We start from the raw sequence: 13,523 nt of genomic DNA on the forward strand, positions 1-13,523 counted from the left end.
CATTCATGGGACCAATGTTCCTTGGCTGTCTGGGGTGACTTGTCACTCAGCTAAGCTGGGGGTACATCAGCAAGCAAAACAGAGGTTGGCACTCACTGAGCCAGCCTTTGGGACCAGTACCTCTCAAGCCATTAGTGGAAAAGGACTGGTTTTTAAGATTTCCGAGACACCGTGGACTGATATTTTGGGAAGTACAAGAAAAACAATGAACAAAGACACCAAAATATCAGCCCAATTTTTAATTATAGATTCTTACGGGTGTGAAATGACATTTCAGTAAATACAATTAGAGTAAGTGTAATGAGAAAAATAATTTTAAAAAATGATATAGTCCGTGAAAGTGCACACAAAGGCCATTGATATAGAAGATCATTATTAATACTGGTAACTTTTTGCCATGTAGTACTTTTAACCAAATAAAACGGTTGCAAGTGAACTGGAGATCCCCTGTGTTAAATGCCTAGAAGCACACTTTAAACAAACACTGTATTTATCAACACTTCACTTTTAATGGAGAGTTTGTTTCTCACTGACTAATGAATTTAATCTCGGTTGGATACAATAATGCTACTTGCAGGAGATGATGTATATGAACTATTTCTGTGTTTTGTTTCAATTACTCTGAAGAGAAGCCAGTCTCACAGAAGTGTGTTGATAGCACTAGGAAAGAGATTTTTGAAACCCATTTCCACAAACTCGTATTAATTTTTTTCACTTTCACCTAAAAACAAGTATTGCTGCATCTGAATATCCATCTTCACTCCTTGGTTAGTTGCCAGTTCCCACAATTGTTCCTATAAAGCCATAGTTAAAACTTTTAATGAAATCAGTGAATTCTAGGTTTTTGTAGACTTTTGGGTTACGGTGGAAAAACCTTGAATATCACCCATTTTTGCATGGCCCTACTTCACGATTCTTTTCTTTTTTTTTTTTTTTTATTTATTTATTTTTTTTCAAATTTATTTATGATAGTCACACAGAGAGAGAGAGAGAGGCAGAGACATAGGCAGAGGGAGAAGCAGGCTCCATGCACCGGGAGCCCGACGTGGGATTCGATCCCGGGTCTCCAGGATCGCGCCCTGGTCCAAAGGCAGGTGCTAAACCGCTGCGCCACCCAGGGATCCCTACTTCACGATTCTAACCAGTGAACAGCTTGTGCCAATAAGATGAGCCCACGCTGATCATGTATGTGGATATAGTGATCATGACAAGTTGCAGTAGAAGTCTCTATACACTTATTCTCAATTTCTGTACTCCTCTTATCGCGGGGTGGTGACCAACAGTTAGCACTGGTGTGTTGACCGCACACTGAGTACACTGTTTGGGGCTGGGGGGTGGGGTGGGGGCTGCTCTTCCTTCCACAACTGGTCCTCAATTTTCTCATCTACAAAGTGGAGGTGATAAATGTATTGAACTCATAGAGATGTTGGAATTAAATGAGACAATACAGGGAAAGTGCCTTGATGTATGGTGAGGGCTTAATAAAGGTATCCACTGTGTGCAGAAAAGACAAAGTAAGACTGTTCTTAGAATTAGAAAAGAAGGAGCCTCGGTGTCCATCGAAAGATGAATGGATAAAGAAGATGTGGTCTATGTATACAATGGAATATTACTCAGCCATTAGAAACGACAAATACCCACCATTTGCTTCCACGTGGATGGAACTGGAGGGTATTATGCTGAGTGAAGTGAGTCAATTGGAGAAGGACAAACATTATATGTTCTCATTCATTTGGGGAATATAAATAATAGTGAAAGGGAATATAAGGGAAGGTAGAAGAAATGTGTGGGAAATATCAGAAAGGGAGACAGAACATAGAGACTCCTAACCTGGGAAACGAACTAGGGATGGTGGAAGGGCAGGTGGGCGGGGGGTGGGGGTGAATGGGTGACGGGCACTGAGGGGGGCACTGAGGGGGCACTTGACGGGATGAGCACTGGGTGTTATTCTGTATGTTGGCAAATTGAACACCAATAAGAAATAAATTCATTATTAAAAAAAATAAATTAAAAAAAAGAATTAGAAAAGACAGATGAATGAGTGAGTGACTAATGCTGTGAGGCAGGCCATGATGAATGCTGAAGAGATTCCTGGCATGACCGTATTCACACCCATGTGTGTGTGAGTTGCTTTCATGGGGGAGGAGCTGGGTGGCCTTTTGGTCTTCTCGGCCCTGCCCATCATGCTTATGGTTTGAGCTACTAGATTTGGCATCAGGATGATTACTGCATCTTACTGCTCTTGCTTGCTTGTGAGTGTTGGTCCTTCCCAACCCTGGGGAGGGAGCAGCTTTCACTTCTTTGTGCAAGGTGTTCATTAGACCCCCCGCCCCCCCATTGGCCAGAGGAAGTATGCCCCAGGTGAGCTAGTGTGCTGGGGATTGGTGCCTAGTGCCTTGGACTTGAGAGGGGAGGTTGAGATGCTGAAGTCATGCCCCGTGGCTAGGTGGCAGCCAAGTAGGTGGAGGAGGGCACCGGGGTAATGAGGGGGCTCACTGTGACCAGCCTGTAGCGTCCTCCTCTGTGCAGCTCCATCCAGACTTAAGAGTCAATCTAGGGTGGTATCTGCCTTCTTTAAAAACAGGCAAGTTGAAGACACAGAATGAGGGTGGAAAGTAATGGTGTGCCTCGGTGTCCCTCCCCGTCTGGCCCAGAAGACAGGCCCTCTCCCCGTGGGCCACCTCCGCTCCCCACCTCAACTCTGCATCCGTTGCCCTGACCTGCCTGGGGGAGGGTACCTGTGTGGGCTCTGTCACGTGCAGTCGTGAGCATGTTGTCACAGATGTCCCTTGGGTCGTCGCTTTAGAACACTTCTCTTTTTCTGACCCAATGGCTTTCATCTACGTGGCTCCCTGCCCTACCCCCTCCAGGAGCACGAGACGTAGGGCGGAATTGGCCCCAAGGGAGGTGTGGGCACCCGTGGGCTCACAGCAGCTTGCAGGCCTCAGGCTAAGCATTTTGAACCAGTGTTTCTTAAGTTAGAATCAGTAAATATATGCCCAGGGATCTGAGTTCTCTCAGAAATACAAAAAAAAAAAAAAAAAAAAAAAAAAGTGCCCTTTTATTTTTGATGATAGTCTAAAAAAACAAATATAAGCATTATTTCAAATCACTTTATAAACAGTCACCAAACAGCTGAAAATTCTCCCCGGATTCCACTGACTTCACTGGGGTCATTGCCTAATGAACAAAAAACCAAGGTGTTAAAGTATCTAAATGAGGCCTTTGAGGGACACCTGGTGGCTCAATGGTTGAGCGTCCCAGGATCTAGTCCTGCATGGGGTTCCCTGAAGGGAGCCTGCTTTTCCCTCTGTCTGTGTCTCTGCCTCACTCTCTGTGTCTCTCATGAATAAATAAATAAAATATTTAAAAAATAAAAAACATAAAAAAATAAACGATGCCTTTGAGCGAGGTGAAAGCCAGATGACCTCAGAGCATGCTCTACAAAGAAGTTTCCTTGTTGCTTAAAAAATAATGGTAAAGGTTCAAATACCACTGTGTAGCAGGTGTAGTTCCAGTGCATTATCAGTAACGCGAACAATCCTTACAACAGCCTTGTAAGAGAGGTCCTTTATCGTCACCATCCCCATTTGACTTCTGAGGAGTATGGGGTACAGAAAGGCTAATGAACTTACCCAAAATCCCACAGCCAGAGGACCAGCCCTTGCCTTGGGACCCAGAGAGGCTGGCCCTGGCCTGCCCTTACTGCTTGTAACCTTCCAGAACAGAAGGGCTCCTCTCTCACTGCTGCGAGTTGTAGAGAATGATGAGCTGGGCACAGCCCCTGGACTTTTTGATTTTAGGCAAGCTGCTTTACAATTCTGTGAATTATGGGTACAAGGTAGCCCGTGTCTGTAGACATGCAAATCCCGGGGCGGGGCTCCCATGGCGCCCTGGGCCCGCAGGTGGGCTCCTTGCGGAATTTCCGATCTGTAAATGCTTCTGTCATTTGGATATTTTGAAATTTGTGTAGAAGGCCTGCCTCGTTCCCTCCTTGCTTAGTGGGTAAGATAAAATCTTTACCGTGTCTTCGTTTTGAGGTCTGTGTGAGAGCAATGACTTTGCCTGTTTTGGAAATGGGGTTTTATTATTTTATTTTTTTTTAAAGATTTTATTTGTTTATTCATGAGAATACACAGAGAGGAGAGAGAGGCTGAAATCCAGGCAGAGGGAGAAGCAGGCTCCATGCAGGGAGCCCGATGTGGGACTCGATCCCGGGTCTTCAGGATCACGCCCTGGGCTGAAGGTGGTGCTAAACTGCTGGGCCACCAGGGCTGCCCAAGGAAATGGGGTTTTAACAGGGAATCTCTGACCCCTTGATGATCTGATCCTGTGCTCACCCACCCCCTCCCCAGGCTCCCCCTGCTGCCTGGCTCCCTAGGTTTCTCCCTAGTGCTGTGCTCCTGACAGTCCTGTGGTGGGGGCCTCTGGCCTGTCCTCTGCCCCCAGAACGCGAGCTCCTTGAGGACAGAGGCCATGTCTCTTCACTGGTGTCTCCCAAATACTCCCATGGTGTCTTGGCATAAAGTGGACACTCAAAAAAAAAAAAAAAGTTGAAACAAGTGGGCAGAGAATGGAATCTTTATAGGGCCTAGTGCTGTAAACACATCTTACTCAAAAGGGCTTACATGGCTCAGTCATTGCCACCCCCTCGCCGTGGATGCGGACATCGTCCAACAAGATGTGTCATGTGTAAAATCATCAATTTGAATGGGACACGAGAGGAATCTAACTCACAAACTTCATTTTTTCATTATATAAGAATTTCAAACCTTGAGGAGTTTATATCCAGTTGTATTTATGTTGAAGGGAGAGCACTGTAAAAATTTCAATGAAAATGGTTTGTCGACACGGGGCACCTATTTTTTTTCCCCTCACTCCTTTAAAAGGAAGCACGGATGTTATTCAAATTGGACAAACTGTTTTAAATATCGAATGAAACTCCAGTGTGGTGAGATCTGGGCTGTAAATGACAAAGGAGGAGGGGAGCTGGGACAACCAGCAGGTGGCCTTGTTCTCTGGAGTGGCCTGGAGGTGGGTCTGGCCAGGGTGTGACTGTCCTCCTTGGCTTGCTCCAGGAGAGACTGCGCAGGTGGCGGGATGGAGGGTGTTTCATGCTGAGGGGCGCCTCTTCTTGTAAGAGCGATGATGCCTTCAGAAGGGGACCGATCCTCCTAAATGTAAAAGTGCAGAGGATGATTTTTGCATTAAAAAATGGCATTACAAGACCGGATAAAACTGTATACGTTCAAAATAAGGTCTGGGCGGGGGGAAGGGGAAAGAGAAGCATTTTCTATTTAAAAGTTTGATTTGGGGAATCTTTTTAAAAGATTTGTAGCAATTTCTTTCACGTGTTCTTTGTGTTTTAAGCAGGGAATTGTGGGGAAGTGGCCTCAGGAGGTTTGGCTGATGAACTATTTTTAACTCAAAGCAAGTCTCCATTTGCATAAAAGCATGTCAAACGTAAATCTCGGGTATCAAAACTTTCTTGAACTTTTTGCTTAATATGAGCCACGGCGTGGTGTCTGAATTACCCATGCTCCTTATAATGGTAGCCAGATGAGTTGGACTTCATCGCACCTGCACTTTAACACCTAACATTTCATTAAAGATTCTAGGTGTCAAAGAATTTAGAAAAGAATTCATTTTAAGGCTTTTTCCTGGTGATAGACATAGTCATTTGGAGGAATTGGCGAATGTGTTTGGTATTGGTCATCGTTGGAAGGGCACACTTCCCAGTCGTGATGTTAGAATGTTTTCCAGTGACCCAGAGGGGGAGGATTTGCAGCAGGCAGAGAGGTGATAGAATGTGAAGCATAATTGTATGTGGAAACAACTGTGTAAATGATGATTAACTGCATTTAATCATAATTAAAATAAATTAAGATTGGAACTAAAAGAAGCACAGTGAGTGCCCTTGAATGGAGAGAACCAGAGCTGTGACGTCAGCTGGTGGCCTCCGTTGCCCACATGTACTCATGCATTTTAATCACCTGGAGGGCTGTGGCCTGAGGGGTGGGGGGGGGGGGCGTCTGCAGCCCCGTTGGCCCCCCCGCTGCATCCCAGAATTAGCTCTGCCCGGTGCAGAAGGGGGTGACGCGTTTGTAAGTGTGACTGTAAACTCCCAGGGCGAGGTCTCTGGGACTCGCCTCTGGGGAGCGTGTAGCTGGGATTTACAACAGTGGAGATTTGTGTGCTCTACAACCGTGGAAACGGGAAGACCAGTGAGGGTGAAGGAGTGGCCAGTAGAGCTGGGGAATGGGAGAATGAGGACCCAGCACAGGGTTTGCTGTGCTTTAGGCAGGGGGGCTTGATCCCGTGGTCCCCTCCCCCAGAGTGGTGACAGTCACACTTCTTAAGGAATTCTCTGGTCCCCAGTGGTAGCATGACTGTGACACTTCGATGTGGGAGCCGTGAGGGGTAAGGAGGGGAACGTTCCAGGGTCCACCCAGCTGGGGGCTAGGGGGTAGCTCTGTGATTCCCAGTTCACAGCTCTGTGCCTTCCTTTGGCTGAGTTTCTCTATCCCAGAAATCTGAGGGACTCCTGAGGCAGGGCCCCACCACCACCATTGGTGCCTCTGTCCTTTTGCATCTCCCTTGTCTTTCCTTCTCTGCTTCTTTCCTGCCACCTTTCTCTTAGCCCATGGCCATAGCACCCAGGTTGTCCCTTGGCCTGCTGGTGGCCCTCGAAGTAAAGATCTGATCAGCCACTCACCCAACACTCCCCACCCATGCTGCGTCGTGCAACATGTGTTTTCATGCCTGGATGTGCCTCATGATTGTGAATGTAAGCCCTACGGTGTAAAGATATTGGCAACCCCCAAAAGAGAGAATTTTTTAAAGCAAATACATTGGACATTGTCCTATTCAACTTTTGCTGCAAGGGTGCCACTTCACAAACTGCCCGCGAGTCGTTGGCATACCAGACACATGTTTCTTGCGGTGGGCTTCAGGGACGCTGCCTGCCTTACACTGTGGGCTCCAGGCTTTGGGTTGAGTTCACATTGGCTCCACATGTCTCATTTTGGGGCAGCAGCCTCCCAGCGGTGACAGGGGCACAAGAGGAAAAGTGCAAGCATGTGGAGCCTCTTAGACCTTGGCTCAGAATCAGCACCATTATCGCTTCTACGGAACGTTGCATTGGCTGAATGAATCAGGTGGTCAAGCCCAGATTTCCGTGGGGTGGGAAGAAAGCACTGCACCCCCTCTGTGCACTGCTGCCTGGACACGTGAACAGGAGAAGGGGTGGAAGACTGAGGGCATCTCATCCTCTGAAGTCATGGCCAGAGAACATGGTTCCAAGTCTTGGGGTTGGAACGCCATGAACTGGGATCCCAGGAAGCACGAGAGGGTCCAGGGAGGCCTGGTTGGTAGAAGCAGGAAGTGTGAAGCACATTCAAATACACAAATAGGTTTCTGTCGTCCCGTGTGGAACATGACGGTTTGAGTTGGTTCACGTGCAGGTGGCTGACCGCTTTGTCCAGCAGTCCCTTCCCTCCAGGCCTCCAAACCCACTGGCAGCTTTCTGTCCTTTGTGGGGGTTTTTTATTTGTTTTTTTTTTAAAGATTTTATTTACTCATGAGAGACAGAGAGAGGCAGACACACAGGCAGAGGGAGAAGCAGGCTTCACGCAGCGAGAGCGATGCGGGGCTTGGTCCCAGGACCCCGGGGTCACGCCCTGAGCCAGAGGCAGACGCTCAACCACTGAGCCACCCAGGCGCCCCAGCCTTCCGTCCTCCGGAGCAGGTTCCCCTGAGCATCTGCTTAAAGTTTCCAAGATGTGTTCAAGCTGACTGTCTGAAGCATTGGCCAAAAAAACACCAAAAAATTTGAGACAACTGTTAGCAATTGTTAGTGCCAATGACGAGAAGCAAGTCTGTGGCTCATCCACAAATAATCGGAAGGGTGGTTCGTATTAAGAAGCGGGCCTGCGAGCCGCGGCCTGTCCCCGCGGGCGCCAAGGCTCAGGGGGGCAGGGCCCTTTGCATCTACCAGCGAAAGGACGGACTGTCTTACAGCCCCGAGGGCCGTCGTGGCGAAGATCGAAAGAGCTATAAATAAACTGCCTTATGGGTTTTTGGAGAACGTTCCTAATCTGCTTTCCTTTAATAAATAGCCCATGGTTGCTTAGAGAAATAATAAAAATGTGTGCTTTTGGCTAAACACGTGAAGAGGAGAAAGTACGTGGATGCTTGTCGGACGGCTGGGTGCGTTCACATCCTCTCCCGTGTGGAGGAAAACAACCTGTCAGTCCTAGAGCTGCCCCTTGTAAGAAGAGTGCCTGAGAGGTGGCGAGGCATTGACACAAATATTGGTACAGATGGGTCGTCCAAGGAAGTTACTCTGGCTCCCAGGTGTCCGGGAGTCCCGCACCTAGCTCGCTGCACCTCGCCTCCAGAGTGTCCTGTTGTTGTCGTTGGGGGGGAGCCTTGGTTCTCTCTGGCTCACCCCCGCTCACAGCTTGCCCCTGAAGCTTGCTCCAGCCAGAGAAGCCAGTCTTCTACCCTCTGGTCATCCCCGGCCTCCTCAACCCAGCGCTGGGATCTCATGCCCCTCCTGCCCCGAGTAAAGGCTGGGGCACGTCATGTGTCCAACCGTGACGGGTGACCTGAGGTGAAGCTTTCGACACCAACCCAACTGCCTACTCTTTCCTAATGTGATGGATGTTCTTTTTTTCCCCCTTAGTTGACAAGATTTATCTTTATTTTTTAAATTTTATATCAGTTCCACTGTAGTTAACATGTGGTGTTATATTAGCTTTAGGTGTACAGTACAGTGATTTAGCAGTTGTGTGCATCACTCAATGCGGATCATGCTAAGTGCCCTCCTTAGTCCCCTTCGCCCATAATTTAATGACTGTTGATAAAATAAGTGTGTTAGTAGTAGTAGAAGAATCAGTACCCATTGGGGGCATCTGGGTGGCTCAGTGGTTGAGCATCTGCCTGCAGCTCAGGGCGTGATCCCGGGGTCCTGGGATTGAGTCCTGCATCGGGCTCCCTGCAGGGAGCCTGCTTCTCCCTCCATCTGTGTCTCTGCCTATCTCTCTCTCTCTCTGTCTCTCATGAATAAATAAATAAAATCTTAAGAAAAAAAAAAAGAATCAGTACCCATTGCTGTGGAAGTCCTCAAATGCCTGAAGATAAGGAACTGCCTGGGGGAGGGGGAGAAATCTCTTAAGAAGGCTCCCTTAAACTGGGCGTTTGCCAGGCTCCAGGGCTAGGGAACAGCATTTAGACAGAAGGAAGAGCACTTATAAAGCCCACACCAGAGGCAAAGGAAAAGAGAGTATCTCCTAAACGTCTCACAGCAGGGAAAAGTGCTTTTTCCCATATAAGCAGGTGTGGCTGTGGGTTCGACCTGCAGCAGGACAAATGTCCAGGGAAGCGAAGGGGCTTGTCAGGTGGCAGTGGCGGCCCTTCAGTTCACAAACCTTTGTCAGCTGGGCCCCTGCGACCTTTGGGTGCTATGCGTGGTTTCAAAGTCCTGGGAGGACACAGAGCAACCCGACAGAGACCCTTCCCTGGGTCTCACGTAGTCACCCTGACCAAGGGAACCCCGCTGCCCCGATGCGCCCAGCGTGGTCTCCAGCGTTGAAGGCCAAGGAGTTGGTGGGATGCGTGGGCACAGGCACTGGAGTTGGGAGGCGGCTGGTCCTCAAGTGTGTCCTGGTGCCCCGGGGCGGTGGGGAGGCACTCCGGGGCTCACGGGCTTCCCTGTATCTCAGCATCGTGGCTGTTGACAAAGATGCCTCCAGAAGGCCCCTGAGGCAGAGGGGCCTGCAGGGTGGAGGCGAAAGCGACTGCTGGGCTCGGAGTGGGGGGGGGGGCAGGGGTCCCCGCGCCGCCTGTGCTGACGCCCTGGCCTCCTTCCCCCAGGTATGGAGAGTGCAATCACACTGTGGCAGTTCCTGTTGCAGTTGCTGCTGGACCAGAAACACGAGCACCTGATCTGCTGGACCTCCAACGATGGTGAATTCAAGCTCCTCAAGGCAGAAGAAGTGGCCAAACTGTGGGGCCTCCGGAAGAACAAAACGAACATGAACTACGATAAGCTGAGCAGAGCCCTTCGATACTATTATGACAAGGTAAACCCTCGACCCTCCGGGAGCTGGTCTAGGGTGGGGGCGCCACCTGCACATCTCCCCGACCAGAGCAGATAGTCGTGGACTGTGAAGCAACGTAGGAACGTCAGACGGAAGCAATTTATGCAGGTTTTCCTGGTGGAGGGGAAAGCCATGCTGTAGGGATTTTTTTTCCTGGAAGCCCTTTGGGTGTCCCTATGGGTCAAATTTTGTTCCCTCCACGTGTTCCCTTATAACTGCTGCAGACCTTGGCTAACAGCAGTAATTTAGTGTTAGGGAAGCTCATCCTTAGCTCCCTCATCTGGAGGGAGCGGCTGGAGCGGCAGGACAAACGTTATGATCCAGGAAGTCTGTGCATCCCAACTGGTTCGTAGATCATTCAGAGGTGTCTCCTGGGAATGAGGCGGCTTGGGCAAGTCACTCAACAGCGCAGGGCCTCGGCGGGGCGTCCTTATCTCTACAAGTGGCGGGGGGATCCCAGTAGTATCATGTCGTCGGGATGGTGACGAAGGTCGTGATGAAGACGAAATGTGTCCAGTACTTAGAATGATGCTTGCAGCCACCCCGGAGGTTTGTCCCTCTGTGGGAAACTTCCCTAATTAAAAGAAAAGTGTTTTTTCCTTTTTAAGTCACCAAGAGGAGTCCGCGTGCTTTGTTAAGTGGTAACGCGGCACAGTTGCCAAGCAAGGACAGTTGGGGTGAGTTTTAATGCCTTTCTGGAAAAGCAGTTAACGTGCCTGCTAGGGCAAAATCATTGCTATTTAGAGGTAATCATTTTGGGCCCGTGATTTTGGCCGTCTCCGTGTGGATCTGTTGTTGCTGTGTAGCTAGCCTCCTGGACATAGAGACCTGGAGCGCCAATAGGAGTAAGCTTTTGTTCTGGGTTTGCTGTTCATATTGAAAGGTGAATTAAAAGCTGATTTAAATATTAGTTCCCAATCTATGTTTAGTGCCTGCCTTTGTGCCAACCTCTTTGGAATTCAAGACAGAGGGATTACACATTTCAGGAAGTGGAGACATCATTAATTATAAAGTGTTCCTTTATGTGATCGTAATTACATATGATTATGTCATTGAAATGTTAAAGGTAATTTCCTTTACTGTAGCAATTCATTAGTCCTGGCTTAATGCAGAGTCCTACGAAGAAGCAAAAAGCACTTCTTCAAATTGCAGTGAGAGAGACTTGCAGATGGTTTATTGTCTTGCATTCTCCCTCCAGGTTCTAAGTTACACAATGGGAATGGGGGAGGGGGACTCTGAAGGAAAACAGTCCTCTTGCCTGTTGGCAGGGTGCCTAAAAGCCTGGCTTTGAGACTAAAGAAAAAAAAAGTCATTGTTTTTAAATCAAGGCGTCAAAGATAAGGAGCCCTCCTGGGATCTGTGACTCGGTTTGACCTCTTCCTGTGACCTGGGCGCGGGCCCTGAGGATCCTGTATGTTCAGCGCGAAGGGAGATGGGCTGCAACTGGCTCCCCTTGCTGTGTAGACCGCACCTGCTCACCCTTGGGCAGACTTCCTATGTTTCTAGCCTGGCAATGCCCTCGGGCCCCCGGCGGCACTGCCCGTGTCCCCTGGTGGCACAGCGGCCCCATGAGACGGGCCTGCGGCATGAGGACAGGGGCTTTGAGGAGCCAGCTGCCCGCACCTGCAGCCCCGAGGCCCGCCTGCGTCCCGCCGCAGGACACACAGACTTTCTAGATCTTAGCCTCCGACCTGTCACTCCTGTCACTCCAGCGACTAACGCCGAGGGAGGTCCTCGAGCCTCCCACCACTAGTTTCTGCTGTTAGCCAAGGCCCTGCCTTCTGGGCTGTTCGAGCCCCTTGCTCTCTGAACACTTGGGTTCCGGGTAGGCCACTGGGCAGCGCCACGGTGGCACTTGGGACCCGCGAAGCCGTGCTGCACCCCCGCCTGGCCCCGCCCTGGGTCCCCATGGCCAGGTGGCCTCCTCGCCCACTCGGCCCTTTCCTCCCCGCCAGCGCGGAGCTTGGGGTTTGGCCATGCGACCTCTGAGCAGCCAGCGGTGCCCACGGTGAGGGCAGGAGCAGCTTCTGTCCAGCGGGTCGCACGGGCTGGGCCACCAGGGGAAGATGCTTCCTGTCTGTCCTTCCATGTGTCCACAGTACACTCACATGTACACAGTACACGTGTGCATGGACACACTGTGCATGTGTGTACTCCACGTACACACACCCTACATGTGTGCAGTGTACACACGCCTGTGCACAATGTACATGTATACAGTATACGTGCACATATACATACTATATGTGTGTGCATAACACATACAGGCAGCCAGTATGCATGTGTGTGCACACAGTATATGTGAGCCTGTATGCAGTATGCATGCACACACAGTACACCCATGTGTACACAGTATACATGTGAGTATATGCCATATATATGCGTGTGTGCACGGGACACATGTGTACACAATATACGTGGGCGTGCACATGATACTTGTGCACACAGGCATTTGACTCTTCCTTATGAAATACTCTCAGGTGATGAGTAAGTTTGATCATTAGACTCTGGATACAGTTTCAAATTCAAAGGGAGGAAGGGAGAGGGGCAGAGGATGAAGGAGAGTCTAGGAAGGGGAAGAAGGAAAGGTGGGAGGGGAGGAGGGGAGGAAGAAAAATGGCAAAGGCTACAAAAATTATGGTAAATTTTACATTTCACGATAAACATTTTTTTTTTAAGATTGCATTTACTTATTTTTGAGAAAGAGAGAAAGCATGCAAGCAGGGGGAGGGGCAAGGGAGAGGGAGAGAGGGAATCCTAAGCAGACTCCCTGCTAAGTGCAGAGCCCAAAGTGGGGCTTGATCCCGCCACTCTGAGATTGTGACCTGAGCTGAAATCCAGAGTCAGGTGCTTCACTGATGGAGCTCCCGTGACGAACACTTCTTTCAACTGTGCCAATGTAACCCTGTGACTGCGTGTGTACATCGAACCATAAGAAGCTGCCAACATCTGACCATTTTGACCCATAAAAATGACAGCTCATATGGTTTGGTCTCTAACCTGAGAGGCAGATGGAGGAGTCTGTGAATGTGAAGCTCTTGGCCATGTGGACACTCCTTGATGCACCCCATCCTGCTCCATAGGCAGTTCTCACAGCCCCCTGGCTCTTGGTGTGACCCTCTCTGCCTTCCAGAGTTCTCCTCAGCCCCCTCCTCCACCCTCCCTCCTGTCCATCTGTCCAACTCCCGTGTCTCCCATCCCCTAAGGACACTGATCCAGAGCCCGCATGTGGCATAGATGTGGTGACTCCCTACCTGGATAGCTCATTCTTCTCTCCCATTGGCTTTTCTGTCCAGTGCTTACCATCATCTCTTCACTCTTGGCTGAAACTGCACGTCCTTGGTGTGTCCTGATAAGGAAGTTTTCCTGCCAGAGTAGACAAGCGTGAGAATATCATTTTTGTTGTTGTTGTAGTATGTT

General features: G+C 49.5%; 1 protein-coding gene and 1 long non-coding RNA gene across 3 annotated transcripts in view; one reads left to right on the forward strand and one right to left on the reverse strand.

Moving 5' to 3' along the window:
- ELK3 (ETS transcription factor ELK3) overlaps nt 1-13,523 on the forward strand; it is a 64,529-nt gene that overhangs the window by 18,363 nt on the left and 32,643 nt on the right. For both annotated transcript variants that reach the window (XM_077845901.1, XM_077845900.1), the window contains exon 2: nt 9,877-10,085. In XM_077845901.1, coding sequence (XP_077702027.1) covers nt 9,879-10,085 — 207 coding nt within the window. In that variant the 5' untranslated portion in view covers nt 9,877-9,878. The remainder of the gene's footprint in view (nt 1-9,876; nt 10,086-13,523) is intronic.
- On the reverse strand, nt 225-11,092 carry LOC144282365 (uncharacterized). The gene is made up of 3 exons (XR_013350782.1): nt 6,924-11,092; nt 1,143-5,174; nt 225-920 (listed from the first exon to the last, which is right to left on the reverse strand). It is a non-coding gene; the product is annotated as an uncharacterized LOC144282365 (long non-coding RNA).

This window comes from Canis aureus, chromosome 13, assembly GCF_053574225.1.
Source record: "Canis aureus isolate CA01 chromosome 13, VMU_Caureus_v.1.0, whole genome shotgun sequence".
Taxonomy (NCBI): domain Eukaryota; kingdom Metazoa; phylum Chordata; class Mammalia; order Carnivora; family Canidae; genus Canis; species Canis aureus.